Here is a 13,810-nt window from a genome sequence, read left to right on the forward strand (position 1 = left end):
CACCCCACCACAGTAGCCTATATGCAAAGGAACGCTCTGTAATATACACATATCTATGGTGATGAAAGGTTTCCTGAATTCTTCCGGTTCCTCGGTCAGCAATGACTCTAGTCGTGATTGGTTCTCTGTTGAAATTTCCGTCCACCTTCTTAGCATCCTTCGCCCTCATTGTCAGAAGACCTATGATAGTCTAACTCGCCTTTCACAATATAAAGGACAGGTCAAATATGGCATCGTTTAGGCGTTTGGTGCAGACGAGCAGGGTATGTAAAGCTAGTATTTATATAAAATGGCATAAGCGAGTATCTGATATTCTAAATTATTTGGAACACTCATGTCATTCTGTTTTCTTGCACCTAGAATGTTGCTTCAGTGGTTTTGCGAAGACAGTTTCACAAGACACCGTCGGCCTCTGCGCAGGTAACGCGTATTCCCTTACTAAACGATAGCGGTTGTTGAACTGAACTTGACCTACAGCCGTAAACCGAGTATCGTTAGTCGAAAAGACGTGACACTTTTATGTGCGGTATATTCGCAAGTTATTGTTTGAGGCTGTCATATGGAATTAGGCTAGCTAACGTTAGCAGAGTTCAATAATTATGGTTGCCGTGATTATAGCTAAGGCTAGCTAGCTTCAGTAACTGAGCTAAGTCGCTCGGGATCTAAGATTTGTGACATAAGTGACTAGGAATTTAGTTGGATAACTTGGAAATCGACAGTTTGGATTTATGTTTTTAAAATCTTAGCTAAGCAATTCCAAACTCTTGATCTTCTTTTGTAATTTACGAGCAGGCGTTAAATGTATTCGCTTGTTAACTCGCAAGATCTATGTTACATTACTGTTCCTGTGAAATCTTATTGCCAAGCTAGAAACCAGTGGCAAGATCTAAATGGTAAATGGTAAAGTTAGGTCAGAATAGTGCTCACTGTGTGAACTAGACTGTATTCTTGGCTAGAAATAGCTGTACGAAATGAGTATCGTATCTTATTGAACCTGTGTTTTGTAGTTGTCCGTGACCATGAAATGCACTTTCGTACGTCGCTTTTGATAAAAGCGTCTGCTAAATAAATGTAATATAATGATGATCATCATACAGTTGATATTTTTTCACATGCATCTCAAGTGAAAATGGTACGTGTGAATGTTGCCTTCTTTCTACCCTTCTGTCTCTCTCTAATATCTAAAATCAGGTGACTGTGCGAGATGCACTGAACCAAGCCATGGACGAAGAGCTGGAAAGGGATGAACGAGTGTTTCTTCTTGGAGAGGAGGTGGCACAATATGATGGTGCCTACAAGGTGTAATATATGCATATATAAATATATATATATTTTTTAAATGTAGTTAATCCAATACACATTGCTTGTTTCAATGTAGCTATGGATTAGAGAACTTCCATCCCAGTGGAACTTTGCTTACAGTTTTTAGCTGAGGACTCTCAGTCCTCCATGCCCAAAGGCTCCAGGGTAGAAACCTATGATGGATGACATACTGACCATGCCAGTGTGGACTATGGCAGTCTGGTATTACCATGGTAGTACCGTAGATCACTACAAATATCGAGCAGTGGTGGAACAAATGTACAGCAATGGGCAGGACAGCAGCATCATTGCCTATCTTCTGGTGCAGACCGAAGAAGATGCACTTATTCAGAATGAATTTTGGTTTGCCTCCTATCCCCACCCATCAGCACTTACATTTTGTACAAATTCAGTTTATGGTATGTTTATAGTTTTTTTTGGGGGGGTGGTGGTTATGGGTTTAATTTGTATGTATTTAAGATTTATATTTTTGTTCTTGTTGGCATAATACATTTGCACTGGTGAATGGCATAATCAGTGCTGACTGATTTTTCAGGTCAGCAGAGGACTCTGGAAGAAATATGGAGACAGCCGTATCATTGACACTCCTATAACGGAGGTGAGGAAAATATTTCCCTGAAGGACTATACACTGACCCTGATTATTTCTTTGGAATTTGTTTTGTACATTGCCTTGCATTTGTTTTACAGATGGGATTTGCAGGTATTGCTGTAGGTGCTGCAATGGTAAGTTAATATCTTAACCAAAGATTTCTTCAAATATCTGAAAGTGATTTAAACCTGAAAGTTCAGACTGTGCGCACACCACTGTAATTAAGAAACAGCAAAAATGACAGCTGTTTTCTGCTAAAAGGAAAATGTCACATTGTCATACCGATTATGGCTGAAATAACTGAAATGCTCAAACACAGAAAATACAGTTTTTTCCTGCCCATTAGTAAGCATTTCTCATTAGTCTTTTCTTCTTTTTTTACTTTCAGGCTGGCCTGAGGCCCATTTGTGAGTTCATGACATTTAACTTTTCCATGCAAGCCATTGACCAGGTCATCAACTCTGCGGCCAAGACATACTACATGTCTGCTGGCTTCCAGTCTGTCCCAATCGTGTTCCGTGGGCCCAATGGTGCCTCTGCTGGAGTCGCTGCCCAGCACTCGCAGTGCTTCGCAGCATGGTACGCACACTGTCCCGGACTCAAGGTGGTGAGTCCTTGGAACGCTGAAGATGCTAGGGGACTACTGAAGTCAGCCATCAGAGATGATAATCCTGGTAAGCCATGGCATGCAGAAATGAACAGATGTTACGTTGGGGATTTTCAACAGTGTGTCAAATTGAGGCTTCTGCAATTTGGATTAAGTACCAGATTATAGAGCAAATCAACACACTAGAACGGTGCTTTTACAGGATGAGCCACCCAGCAGCCCTGACAGTGCAACTCATGGCTAAGCTCTTTATTACATTAGGTTACATCTGAAATTATATCTGTGTTATCCGCACCTTGATGACTACAAACAATTGCAGGATAAGTTTTAAAGGCATATGAAACGCATAAAAATGACTTCAGTACGTTGCTCTGGATAACATAGATTGCCATCTAAGTGATCGTTATGTATGCAATATGAGTGGTTATTCAAATTTTCTTTCACATACCAGGAACACTGGATACATTTCATGGCCTTTCTGTTGTGTTTTTTAAACTGTGTTCTGCTCTTCTCTCCAGTGGTGTTTTTGGAGAATGAGCTCATGTATGGTGTTTCATTTGAAATGTCAGAGGAATCGCAGTCTAAAGACTTTACTATACCCATTGGAAAGGCTAAAGTTGAACGGCAAGGTGGGTGATGTTGATGATATAAAAAAAATGTGTGAAAAGGGTTATAAATGAAATTGTAGATTTAAATTAAATTGTAGACCTATGACCTAGTGTTAATGTGACTACACTACAATGCAAAGCAACTGTTGATGCACACACATTTGTATTTTTATTTTAGTATTTGTAAAAAATACACACACACAAACACAAATGCGTGTGCATCAGACAGCTGCTTTGTTTTGTAGTGCAGTGCCATCTCAATGTAAATACTCTTTATTGTGTAGTTCAAAGGGATCTAAGTGCAGTGCTTTCCTGAGAAGATGGATTTGTAGTTAGAATAAACACCAGATATTATACAAAATGAAATATACCAGCCAAATGGAAGTTGTTCAGTATTTTATGATTAGCAATGTTCAAAAACATAATTTGTTTGAAATAAACACTACAAATAAGCCCTAAAAGATCAAATCACTTATTCTCTTTGCACCACCTCCCTGGAATGATGGAATGAAGAAGTGAGATATTGTAAAATTGGCTATGGCTAACCCTTTTTCCATTAAATAATACTATACTTGGTGTGCAAAAAATGTTATTGCTACAATGCTAATGGGAAACTAGTCAAATCGACATATGATGCAGTTGATCATTGATACATATAGTGAACTTTCTTTCAAAGTTGAGCTTAAAATTTGGGCTTTTTTTATTAAAAAAAAATAAAAATAAAAAAAGTTAGAAGTTCCATGGACAGCCTTACTTTTGCACTCCTTGGAATTGGACATTGAATGTTGTAACATACTGTATTTACTGAGGCATATGGAGCAGAGCATCTACAAATGTTGATGTTTGGCTGTATTTATTTCTGTTTATTTGGGTTTTGTTGGTTACCCCATTGTCAGATAAAATCTATAGGAAAAAATGTTCGACTGTGCAGTTTCAGACGGTTACCCTTCCAGATTTCGTAAAAACCAAAAATTGGGAACAACTAAATGTGATGGGCCAAATTAAATTGCTAATGCCAGTGGACCCAAAGACACGAGAAAGCAAATCAAATGTAAACCTCACATCTTGTATGCTGTTACCTTTTTTTTTGGGTGGGGTGGGGTGGGGGGGGGTTGCCTTCGATGGCTAATCTGAGTTGGAAGGTCATGTGGGTCCTTCCCCTCTTTTTACAGGCACTCACATCACACTTGTGTCACATTCTCGATACGTGAGTTTCTGTCTTGATGCAGCTGCTGTCTTGGCAAAAGAGGGCATTGAATGTGAGGTAACTGCTGTCATTGTTGTCATTTTTGAGAAAAAAACCTTTCGCATTTTGGGTTGGTCGTTTGGGGGTGGGGGGTGGTCATTCAATAACTTTTTTCTACATATTCACATATTTATTCGCGTATGAATTCTTGCTCTTATTTACAATTTTGATGACCATGTGTGCAGGTAATAAACCTGCGCACCATTAGACCTTTGGATGTGGAGACCGTAGAGGCCAGTGTGATGAAAACCAACCACCTGATAACTGTTGAGGGAGGATGGCCTCAGTTTGGAGTTGGAGCTGAGATCTGTGCGAGGATCATGGAAGGTAAATTGTTGTTTTCTTCCTGGTGACTGGTCGTTAGTTGAGTTATGCATATATAGCACCATCCACAATGATTCACACTTTGGGGGAAAATAAATGACTTGAGAAAAATAACTTTCTCTGAGAAATTGTATTGGCATTTGGGAATGTCATTTCCCATTTTCTTTTAGCATGTAATATGTTTATTCTGTCTATTTTTAAATAGTCTTCTTTGCTCATCATTATCCAGGGTGTGGGGGTGTGTGTGTGTGTGTGGGTGTGCATATACTATACTGGAATAACGAGTTGGTGATCCTTTGCCTCTGGGGTCCAACCAATGCATATGAGAGTATTCACATGAAAATTCAGCACAGTTCTGCTAGTGCTATTTGAACCTAAGTATCCCTACAGCTTGCATTGTGTACTGATTTTTGGAATGTTCTGTTTCAAGTGTGTGAAGTGTAATCCTAACGAAGGTTGAATTTCATTAAAAAATATACATGGAACAGATTACACTATACTATGCTTTCATGTTTATTGGAAACATCTCACCTCTCTCTTTGTAGGTCCAGCTTTCAACTATTTGGATGCTCCTGCTGTCCGAGTGACTGGTGCAGATATCCCTATGCCTTATGCAAAGATCTTGGAAGACAACAGTATACCTCAGGTTAAGGACATCATATTTTCAGTGAAAAAGACTCTGAATGTCTAATGAGACTTGTTCAGTTACTGAGTTCCAAATTTACTCGTCCTCTCCCCTTGTGGCACTTCTCTTCCCTATGTATTAAATAATATATACAATATGCATGGTTCCTTTTTATTTTGTAGGGGGTACTTTTATTCAGGTAGTTTCACTGAGTTAGATTTTTATTTCTTTCTCCTAACACTACCATCTCTTCCTGTTTTGTTACTTTTGGGTTTTTCCATGTTTTGGACCATATGAGCTTTGATAAGTGATGTCCTCAAATCAGTTAGTTGTACATTGTACAGTTTGGTGGAAGTAAATTAATTTATTTTGGAGGAAAACATCAACTTAAGCCCACCTCCCCCTTCCCCCCAGTGTTATCATAATATATTGCATTTTGGCTCAATGAAAAAAATTGTCTCAATATTGATGATCACTGGGACCATGACCATTCAATAAACTTACGGCCTATTTCTGTCCTTCCACTGTGTAAATGTGTCTAATTTTATTTAAATCATTTTCCCAAAAAAGATATGAAATTTTGTTGACACCTAAAATTGAATCTTGTCTCAAGATGGCTATGTCACACAGTTGTACTCAGCTTTAGAGAACGCAACCACATACTGAGCCCCCTCTGTCCCACCAACACTGGAATTCCAGTTGCCCTCATAGGGTTAAAGTAAACCGCCTGTACTTATTTCTTGTCATTTCTGCTGCTAGTGCTGAAATCCATGAAGCTATTTACAGAAACTACATAGATTTTCATTTTTCCACTGATTGTTTTAAAACTGTCCAATGGGAAACTGACACCATGGACAGATGTTTGGCTGATCCTGTGACCAATAACACATTACACTTTTAATCGGGTTATATTTGCAGGTTTATGGGAAATTCATATATGAACTGTTTACAAAAGCAAAAAATGCGAATGAGCTGAGGGGGCCAAGAAGTGCTTCCAAGGAGATATAAAAAGCTTTTTCCCCACCCCATCTCGATGATATATTTGTCTATAGGCTACACTACCACTGATTTTATGGTTTCTTCACAATCGTAAATCTAAAAAAAGCGGCAAGGAGTGATTACTTCACACTGAGCACACAGCCACAATTAAGCCAATTAGTTTATTATGAGTCTTTGGTGCACCCATTACACAAATCTCTGAAAGGAGTAGGATCGATTGGTGCCATACTCGAGGCCATTTGTACCTGCACACTTCCTGGTTGTTTGGCCAGTACTGAGAAGAGGGTCAAGATGGGAGAGAGTGCACATATATATTGTAAGGAGGACAAAACTCAGGAGTACTACCATGTGTGATTGGACCAAATTTTTTTGAATATGACTGGGCACCCTTATTCTAGACGAAGTGGGACAGCAGATAGAGGAGTGTTTTGCATTTTAAGTTGACTCTTAGCACCTCCATGTGGCCAATTGGTGCCAAATTTGGTTATTGTCCACTTGATGTACCCTTTTTTCCGTGTGTCAAGTTTGGTTTAAAAAAAACCTGACCCGAGGTTTAGTTAGTTGTCTCCTCCTTTGCACCAGTCCATCAGGTACACAGAACAGGGTTTCAGGCCACTCTTGCATGAGGGATTATCATCTGACCAGCCTGAGTTTACACTATGAACATGGATGTGATGAAAAGCACTTTTAGTCATCAGTTAAGTATGACTGCTGATGTACAAATTGAATGGAGCTACAGAAAAGGATGTAAACATAGCCGCACAGCGATTAAAGAAATACTGTAAAAATGTGTGCCTAGCATGTGTCGTGAATGTTGCTTGTGTGTGCTGTAATTGCATGAAGTATTTTATTTATCGATTTATATATTAACATTCTCAATCTAAGGAACCCGTTTCAGTCTACTCTTACTGAGTTAGAATCCTTTCAGAGAAGAGAAATATATAATATCCCAAATATGCAAATCGGGGTGGATGTGAACCCCAGCCACAATTCCTTGTGGCAAAAGGATTGCCCAAAACTCATCTGATTTCCACCCAACTTTAACTGAGTTAGAATCATTTGCTTTTTCCGGAGAGCAAGATTTGTACAGGCTATTTATAGGCTAAATTCAAATATGGTAGACCTAGGGATTAACTTTATTCATGAAAACTTCCAAATGTTTACTAACCAAATTATGTTATTTTGCAGGATTATATGTTTCTAAACCTTTTTTGCGTTCAATACTACAAAAAATTTCTTGTGGGAAAGCGTACGTTCTAGCTCTTATTGTGAAACTTTCCGTCCTTGTATATACCGGAAATCACTCTGGTTTCACACTCTGCAACACTAGCGAATGAGAATAGAGTAGTTTTCTAGCTAGGCAAACATCAGCTTGTTTTATTCTTTTTTTTAAAACTGGGCAGATATAACAGGTAAGGACACAGAAGAACAGGTTAAAAACCTTGTTTAGTGTATCCTTAAACGGTTGGCCAGCTCGCTAGATAACAAAAGACTACCATCACTACTAGCAGTATCATAGATTAATAGAAAACATTAGCTACTCCTCCAGCTGGTTAACCTGCTTTTTAACAGCTGTTGTTACATCGTTTACTTGGCATGCTGACGTTTGCTAGATAGCCACTTTTAGTTGCATTTTTGTCTTGCAGCGTTTTGGCTTAATTAGTATACCTCTGTAGCCATCATCAGTAGTAATAAGCCAGTTTATTTGCTTTCAACCTCTGGTAATGTTAGCCAACTACCTAACTAAAAAGTTTAAGTGTTCCGTGATTATATTCGCCAGGTAATGTTTGTAGCCCTTTGCTCTCTGTAAAGCGTATGTGACAGTTCTCTGTAAAAATCGCTATACAAAGATAAATAGATTCGATTTGAGTTAGCTAAACGAATCGTGCAAATAGCTGGTCAGGTATGTTAACTTCTGTAGCTATAATTAGCAAATATGTATATACTTGTATATACCGGAAATCACTCTGGTTTCACACTCTGCAACACTAGCGAATGAGAATAGAGTAGTTTTCTAGCTAGCCAAACATCAGCTTGTTTTATTCTTTTTTTTAAACAGGGCAGATATAACAGGTAAGGACACAGAAGAACAGGTTAAAAACCTTGTTTAGTGTATCCTTAAACGGTTGGCCAGCTCGCTAGATAACAAAAGACTACCATCACTACTAGCAGTATCATAGATTAATAGAAAACATTAGCTACTCCTCCAGCTGGTTAACCTGCTTTTTAACAGCTGTTGTTAGTACATCGTTTACTTGGCATGCTGACGTTTGCTAGATAGCCACTTTTAGTTGCATTTTTGTCTTGCAGCGTTTTGGCTTAATTAGTATACCTCTGTAGCCATCAGTAGTAATAAGCCAGTTTATTTGCTTTCAACCTCTGGTAATGTTAGCCAACTACCTAACTAAAGAGTTTAAGTGTTCCGTGATTATATTCGCCAGGTAATGTTTGTAGCCCTTTGCTCTCTGTAAAGCGTATGTGACAGTTCTCTGTAAAAATCGCTATACAAAAATAAATAGATTCGATTTGAGTTAGCTAAACGAATCGTGCAAATAGCTGGTCAGGTATGTTAACTTCTGTAGCTATAATTAGTAAATATGTCTGTGATAAGTAGTACTACCTCGCTGGCTAGATGTCTCATTGATTCCTGGCTAGGTTTGATAATACTGCTTGGCTAACTTTCGGTCTCCATTTTGCATTGTATAATCTGCGAGTTATAAACTTGGGCAACAAACTTGGCGGATGTGCAGGCTCACACCTGCTCACTACCGCAGTTGAATCGAAAGCTGCAGATTCTATTTTTGAAGCGGAGTTTGCACGTGCATGTGGTCTCAAAAACAATACACTCTATCGCATCTCTGACTACTGCTTGAAAACTGATGTAATCCAAGTGAGGCGTCAAGCTAAAATATTTAGCCAGCTGCGTTTGGGTAGAATTTGGTAGGAACAATGCTTGCGTACAATATTTCATGCGTTTTTAATATTAAGCATAATGTGCATTAGTATATTCATTAGTAATTGCATGCGCTGTTAACAGCGATGTATTTATCATAACATGATTATCAATACTGTTACATTAATAATATTCTTACATTAATACTACACTCACTGAACTATAACAGGCATTTTTCCTTGGCACAGGTGATTGGCAGGTGTAAGGGTGTGGCCAACAAAATTGTCAGCCTGACCTTCTCCAACTCTTATTAGGAGACCAAAGAGTGGTGCAAATGGATAATGGAGACTGTGGATATATGGTCAGTGACAAGTACATTAGTTGCATACCATAAGTACTTACAGTGCCATATGAACTCACATTTGAAAACCACGATGCAGTAATATGTTTATCAACATATAACAATTTTATTTTACCATTTCCCCCTAATGTGGGAATTGCAAATACTCAGATTCCATGGTAAAACTACCTAATCACTGCTACAACGTCTGCAAATTAGGTAAGACACAGACCAGCACATGCACCCAAGGAAATGGCATGCCCCCCAGATCAGGTGCAGCACTGTCTTTGAGGGAATATCTGTAATTATTCTAAGGTTATGTCCATTAAAATACCTCATGAAAATTACCTTATTTTTACATTTGTGTTTAAAACACCTGTGTCATTTAAGTCTCATTTGTGCTCACTATTATTTTTAGGTTGTTAAAGAGAAATTATGAAGTACATTCAGATGCAGGTTTGTTCAATGAATACTTATCATAATGGGTCAAGTTATGAAGTCCATCTTTTATACATACGTGCATCCTTAAAATAAATAAAACTGAGTCCAATGGGTCTTACAAGAACTTAATTTCATCCCAGCTGAAATGACACTTGTACCAGTAATCAAGATTATATACACCAGACCCAGTTGAACAAGACCAGGTCAAAACCTAGTATCTGGCTGGACTGGCCGACCAATGGTGTAACTTCATAACTCAGTCGACCAATGGTGTAACTTCATCACTCAGTCAGACATTTACATTTGTAGGGCTGGCCCCACTGTTGTGGTCCAGCCAAAAAGACACCCTCCACAGGATCAATAGCCACATTTGCACAGTGCAGCCAAATCAAATTTTACATTGAGACTGCAAGATTATTAGAGGTACCATTGTCACTCTTAATTCTGTCCATAAAATGCCTCCTTGGTGTTAATCTTATAGTCCTATTGAAAGATTCCCTCTAATGTATTTTTGATAACAATCTACATAATCCTGTCCTTGATTGTGCCACTTTGCCCTGGCTGGCCTGATGAGGACCAATGTCATGACAAGGGCCAAAAGCACCGTCTTAAGGTACAAAGACATGACAGAAGCACTGTCAAAGCCCAAATGTGGTTGTTTAATGTTACTGGCATGCACTAGCTCGATTGCCGTTAGCATGACTGACAGCAAGTTTTAACCTTTGAAAAGCTCCTCTTGCCACAATTTTCTCCTGTACTGATTGCAGGAATCTACAGTGCTCCCACTGTAGAGCATTGTAAGCTATTTGCCCCTTAAAAGGTGTGCTAACTAGAAAAATAATTAATGAGCACATCTACTAATTTGGATGCATTTATGTGCTCCTCCATGTCTGCTCCTTGGAAAAAAAAGATTAGTGTAGAGCCCTGGAATGGCTAAGTATAACCGTATAACCACGTAGTGTTATCTCGCCTACTCTTTTGTATCTTGCATCTTTACATTTGACTTAGGTTTGTATGTGACTTTTTAAAGTTTTTAAACGAGAACAGATAGGAACCAGAGAGGGTAATTGAGAAGGGATGATAGCTCAGGTGCTATGGTGGGAAACGAACCCTGGACCCCCTGCATGTGCAGAGTATTTACTATATAGCTTGACAGTTGGCCACTCTACAGACTGAGGCACATGCCTTGCCTCTCTCTATTAAGCTCTTTTGTGTTCTCCTCCCTCTACTGTAGATGACTGATCCAGTCACTCTGAATGTGGGTGGCCACTTGTACACCACTTCATTGTCCACCCTGCAGCGCTACCCAGATTCTATGCTGGGTGCCATGTTCCGTGGTGATTTCCCGTCAGCTCGTGATGCCCAAGGCAACTATTTCATTGACCGTGATGGCCCGTTGTTCCGTTACATACTGAATTTCCTACGAACTTCAGAGCTGACCCTACCGTATGATTTCAAAGAGACTGACCTCCTACGCAAGGAGGCAGACTTCTACCAGATTGAGCCCCTCATCCAGTGCTTGAATGACACAAAGCCACTCTACCCAGTAGACGCCTTTGAGCAGGTTGTGGAGCTGTCCAGCACCAGAAAGCTCTCCAAGTACTCCAACCCTGTGGCCGTTATCATCACTCAGCTCACCATCACCACCAAGGTGCACGCTTTACTTGAGGGCATCTCCAAGAACTTCACCAAGTGGAACAAGCACATGATGTACACCGGGGACTTTCAGGTCTCCTTCACCTTTGGACCTTGTGACTACCACCAAGAAGTGCCTTTGAGGGTGCACCTGGTGGAGTTTATCACTAAGCAAGGGTTCACCATCAGGAATACGCGAGTGCACCACATGAGTGAGCGTGCCAATGAGAACACAGTGGAGCATCATCGGACATTTTGTAGACTTGCACGAAAGACAGAAGACTGATGGACTACTATCCCTCCTGTAAACATTATTTCTGTGACATGACAATTAAAGAGGCTATGGCTGCATGCCACCCTGTCATTACATTCGCCCAATCAGTGCCCAACCTCACCAATGCTCTTCTGGATGAATGGAAGCAAATCCCAGCAGCAATGCTCCAAAATCTAGTATAAAGCCATCTCAGAAGAGTGGAGGTTGGTATAGCAGCAAAGGGTGGACCAATGCCATATTATTACCCATAGTTTTGCATGAGATTTTGGTGTCATAATTTGATGTCAGGTGTCATAATTTTGGCCATGTAGTGTATCTCACAATAGGCCCTACATCCCAATAGTGACAAAATCTAACAATTTCCCCAGCTCTATTCCTTCAAACACATTTTCGTGCATTTATTTGACCATGGTTGATCAATAAAGTTGAAGTCCCATCCATCTGAATGAAAAATGTATAAATATTTTTTAAATTTATTTTTTATTCTTTGGACTTGTGTATTTTACTGCTTTTCAAATTAAACATATTCTTATAGATGTCCTCAAACACATTTTCATTTATTTTACTGTGGTTATTAAAAAAATGATTTTGCATACATCTGAATCAGCAAATGTCATTTCACTTTTTGGACATAAGACTGTACGTAACACAGAGCAAAAACTTTTGCCCAAAAATGGATTTCCAGATCAAAGGAGAATTTATCTATGGAGAAAATGAATGGAGTTTCACACAATCATCACTGTCACAGTCTGTGATTTACAATGGTATTTAAAACTTGGGGGTTTTTATCCACATATATTTCTCTCTAAAATGACACTGGATCCACTGAATTCTAACACTGCTGCACGTACATGTTATGTACGTCACAGCTAGCGGTTATCTGACCTTACAAGTGTTAGCTAGGGACCCAGCAGTTGTGATTTTGATAGCTAACATTAGATTGATAGCTACCCAAGTTAGGTTGCGAGATGATAAATGCACATTAAATTCAATTAATATCGTGTAGTTATATTTTTCTAATGTTGACGCTTTGCTTGCACAGTTGAACATTCAGTTGTGCTTATGTATGTAAAATTACTGGTTTGTCAATTATAATATTTTCCTGCAAAAAAGGCTATCTAGCTAGGTGAGCTAGTGCTATTCAGTGTTGACAGGAACAAATAGAAGTTATTAAAGCATTGCAAGCTAAGTAGTTAGCTAAATCTAGTTAACTGTAGAAAGGTCTGTGTGGAATGAAGCTTAAAAGAAGAAGCTGAGAATGCAGAAATATACTGGGGTGTAATTAACCAACGTTTTAAATATGCTGGGGTATAAATAACCAACCGCATTTACTGTGACAATAGACGTAATCAATAGCCTTTTTTAACATTATTTTAAAGGAATTAGAAAAATTACAACTACAACTAACTTTTCCCCCTAGGCCATCTATTTTTTTGATCCAGAAGTCTCAAAAATGCTAACAAACATGAAGGGAATGACAACACAACTTCCGAGTCCTATACTTTTGTGAATAAGTCATTAATATGGCATGATTGACCCACTATTCTGTGGAAGCATTATTCTACTCATACCACTTCTGTATAATGTTAACAGTACCACATTTCGTGGCCCATTACCCATCTGTGTTAAATTTAATATGCATATTCTAGAAGTCAATGATTTTATGACATTTCTCATAAATACCATGGAAAACCATGGCCACTGCTGTTGTCTAATGTGGACTATTTTTTAGTGCTGCAAAATCTCACTGAAAAATCTCATTATAAATAACCACTCTTCTGGTGTTAACATATTTACGAAGAATGTAATCACTATAGTGAAAACAGACCACTTAGTAATTACAGTGTTATGGGATTACTAAAATTCAAATAAGCTTAGTATAAAGGAAAGCCATTGTTATTACT

General features: G+C 38.8%; 2 protein-coding genes across 7 annotated transcripts; both read left to right on the forward strand.

Moving 5' to 3' along the window:
* Window positions 1-108: 108 nt before the first annotated feature.
* Window positions 109-5,848, forward strand: pdhb (pyruvate dehydrogenase E1 subunit beta). The gene is made up of 10 exons (XM_064305350.1): window positions 109-263; window positions 361-420; window positions 1,192-1,299; window positions 1,859-1,921; window positions 2,013-2,048; window positions 2,303-2,588; window positions 3,040-3,150; window positions 4,302-4,393; window positions 4,561-4,702; window positions 5,245-5,848. Exons 1-10 carry the CDS (start codon window positions 228-230, stop codon window positions 5,388-5,390), a joined length of 1,080 nt encoding a protein of 359 aa, XP_064161420.1. The 5' UTR covers window positions 109-227; the 3' UTR covers window positions 5,391-5,848.
* A 2,427-nt stretch (window positions 5,849-8,275) lies between these two features.
* On the forward strand, window positions 8,276-12,367 carry kctd6a (potassium channel tetramerization domain containing 6a). 6 transcript variants are annotated; one of them, XM_064306805.1, is made up of 4 exons: window positions 8,276-8,396; window positions 9,465-9,577; window positions 9,776-9,829; window positions 11,232-12,367. In XM_064306805.1, the coding sequence occupies exons 2-4, from the start codon at window positions 9,551-9,553 to the stop codon at window positions 11,916-11,918; spliced, it is 768 nt and encodes a 255-aa protein (XP_064162875.1). In that variant the 5' UTR covers window positions 8,276-8,396; window positions 9,465-9,550; the 3' UTR covers window positions 11,919-12,367. The 6 variants fall into 6 exon arrangements, with proteins under 6 accessions (XP_064162875.1, XP_064162876.1, XP_064162880.1 ...); XM_064306806.1 differs by lacking the exon at window positions 9,776-9,829 and having other exon boundaries at window positions 8,277-8,396; XM_064306808.1 differs by lacking the exon at window positions 9,776-9,829 and having other exon boundaries at window positions 8,313-8,400; window positions 9,461-9,577.
* The last annotated feature ends 1,443 nt before the right edge of the window (window positions 12,368-13,810 follow it).

The sequence above is a fragment of the Anguilla rostrata genome, chromosome 13, assembly GCF_018555375.3.
Source record: "Anguilla rostrata isolate EN2019 chromosome 13, ASM1855537v3, whole genome shotgun sequence".
In the NCBI taxonomy this organism is placed as follows: domain Eukaryota; kingdom Metazoa; phylum Chordata; class Actinopteri; order Anguilliformes; family Anguillidae; genus Anguilla; species Anguilla rostrata.

Coding starts and splice junctions, on each gene's coding strand:
- pdhb (XM_064305350.1), top strand. CDS start 228: ATGGCATCGTTTAGGCGTTTGGTGCAGACGAGCAGG. Junction 2,589..3,039: donor CATCAGAGATGATAATCCTG/GTAAGCCATGGC, acceptor TCTTCTCTCCAG/TGGTGTTTTTGGAGAATGAG. Junction 4,394..4,560: donor AAGAGGGCATTGAATGTGAG/GTAACTGCTGTC, acceptor CCATGTGTGCAG/GTAATAAACCTGCGCACCAT.
- kctd6a (XM_064306805.1), top strand. CDS start 9,551: ATGGATAATGGAGACTGTGGATATATG. Junction 9,578..9,775: donor ATGGAGACTGTGGATATATG/GTCAGTGACAAG, acceptor TCTGCAAATTAG/GTAAGACACAGACCAGCACA. Junction 9,830..11,231: donor TGGCATGCCCCCCAGATCAG/GTGCAGCACTGT, acceptor CCTCTACTGTAG/ATGACTGATCCAGTCACTCT.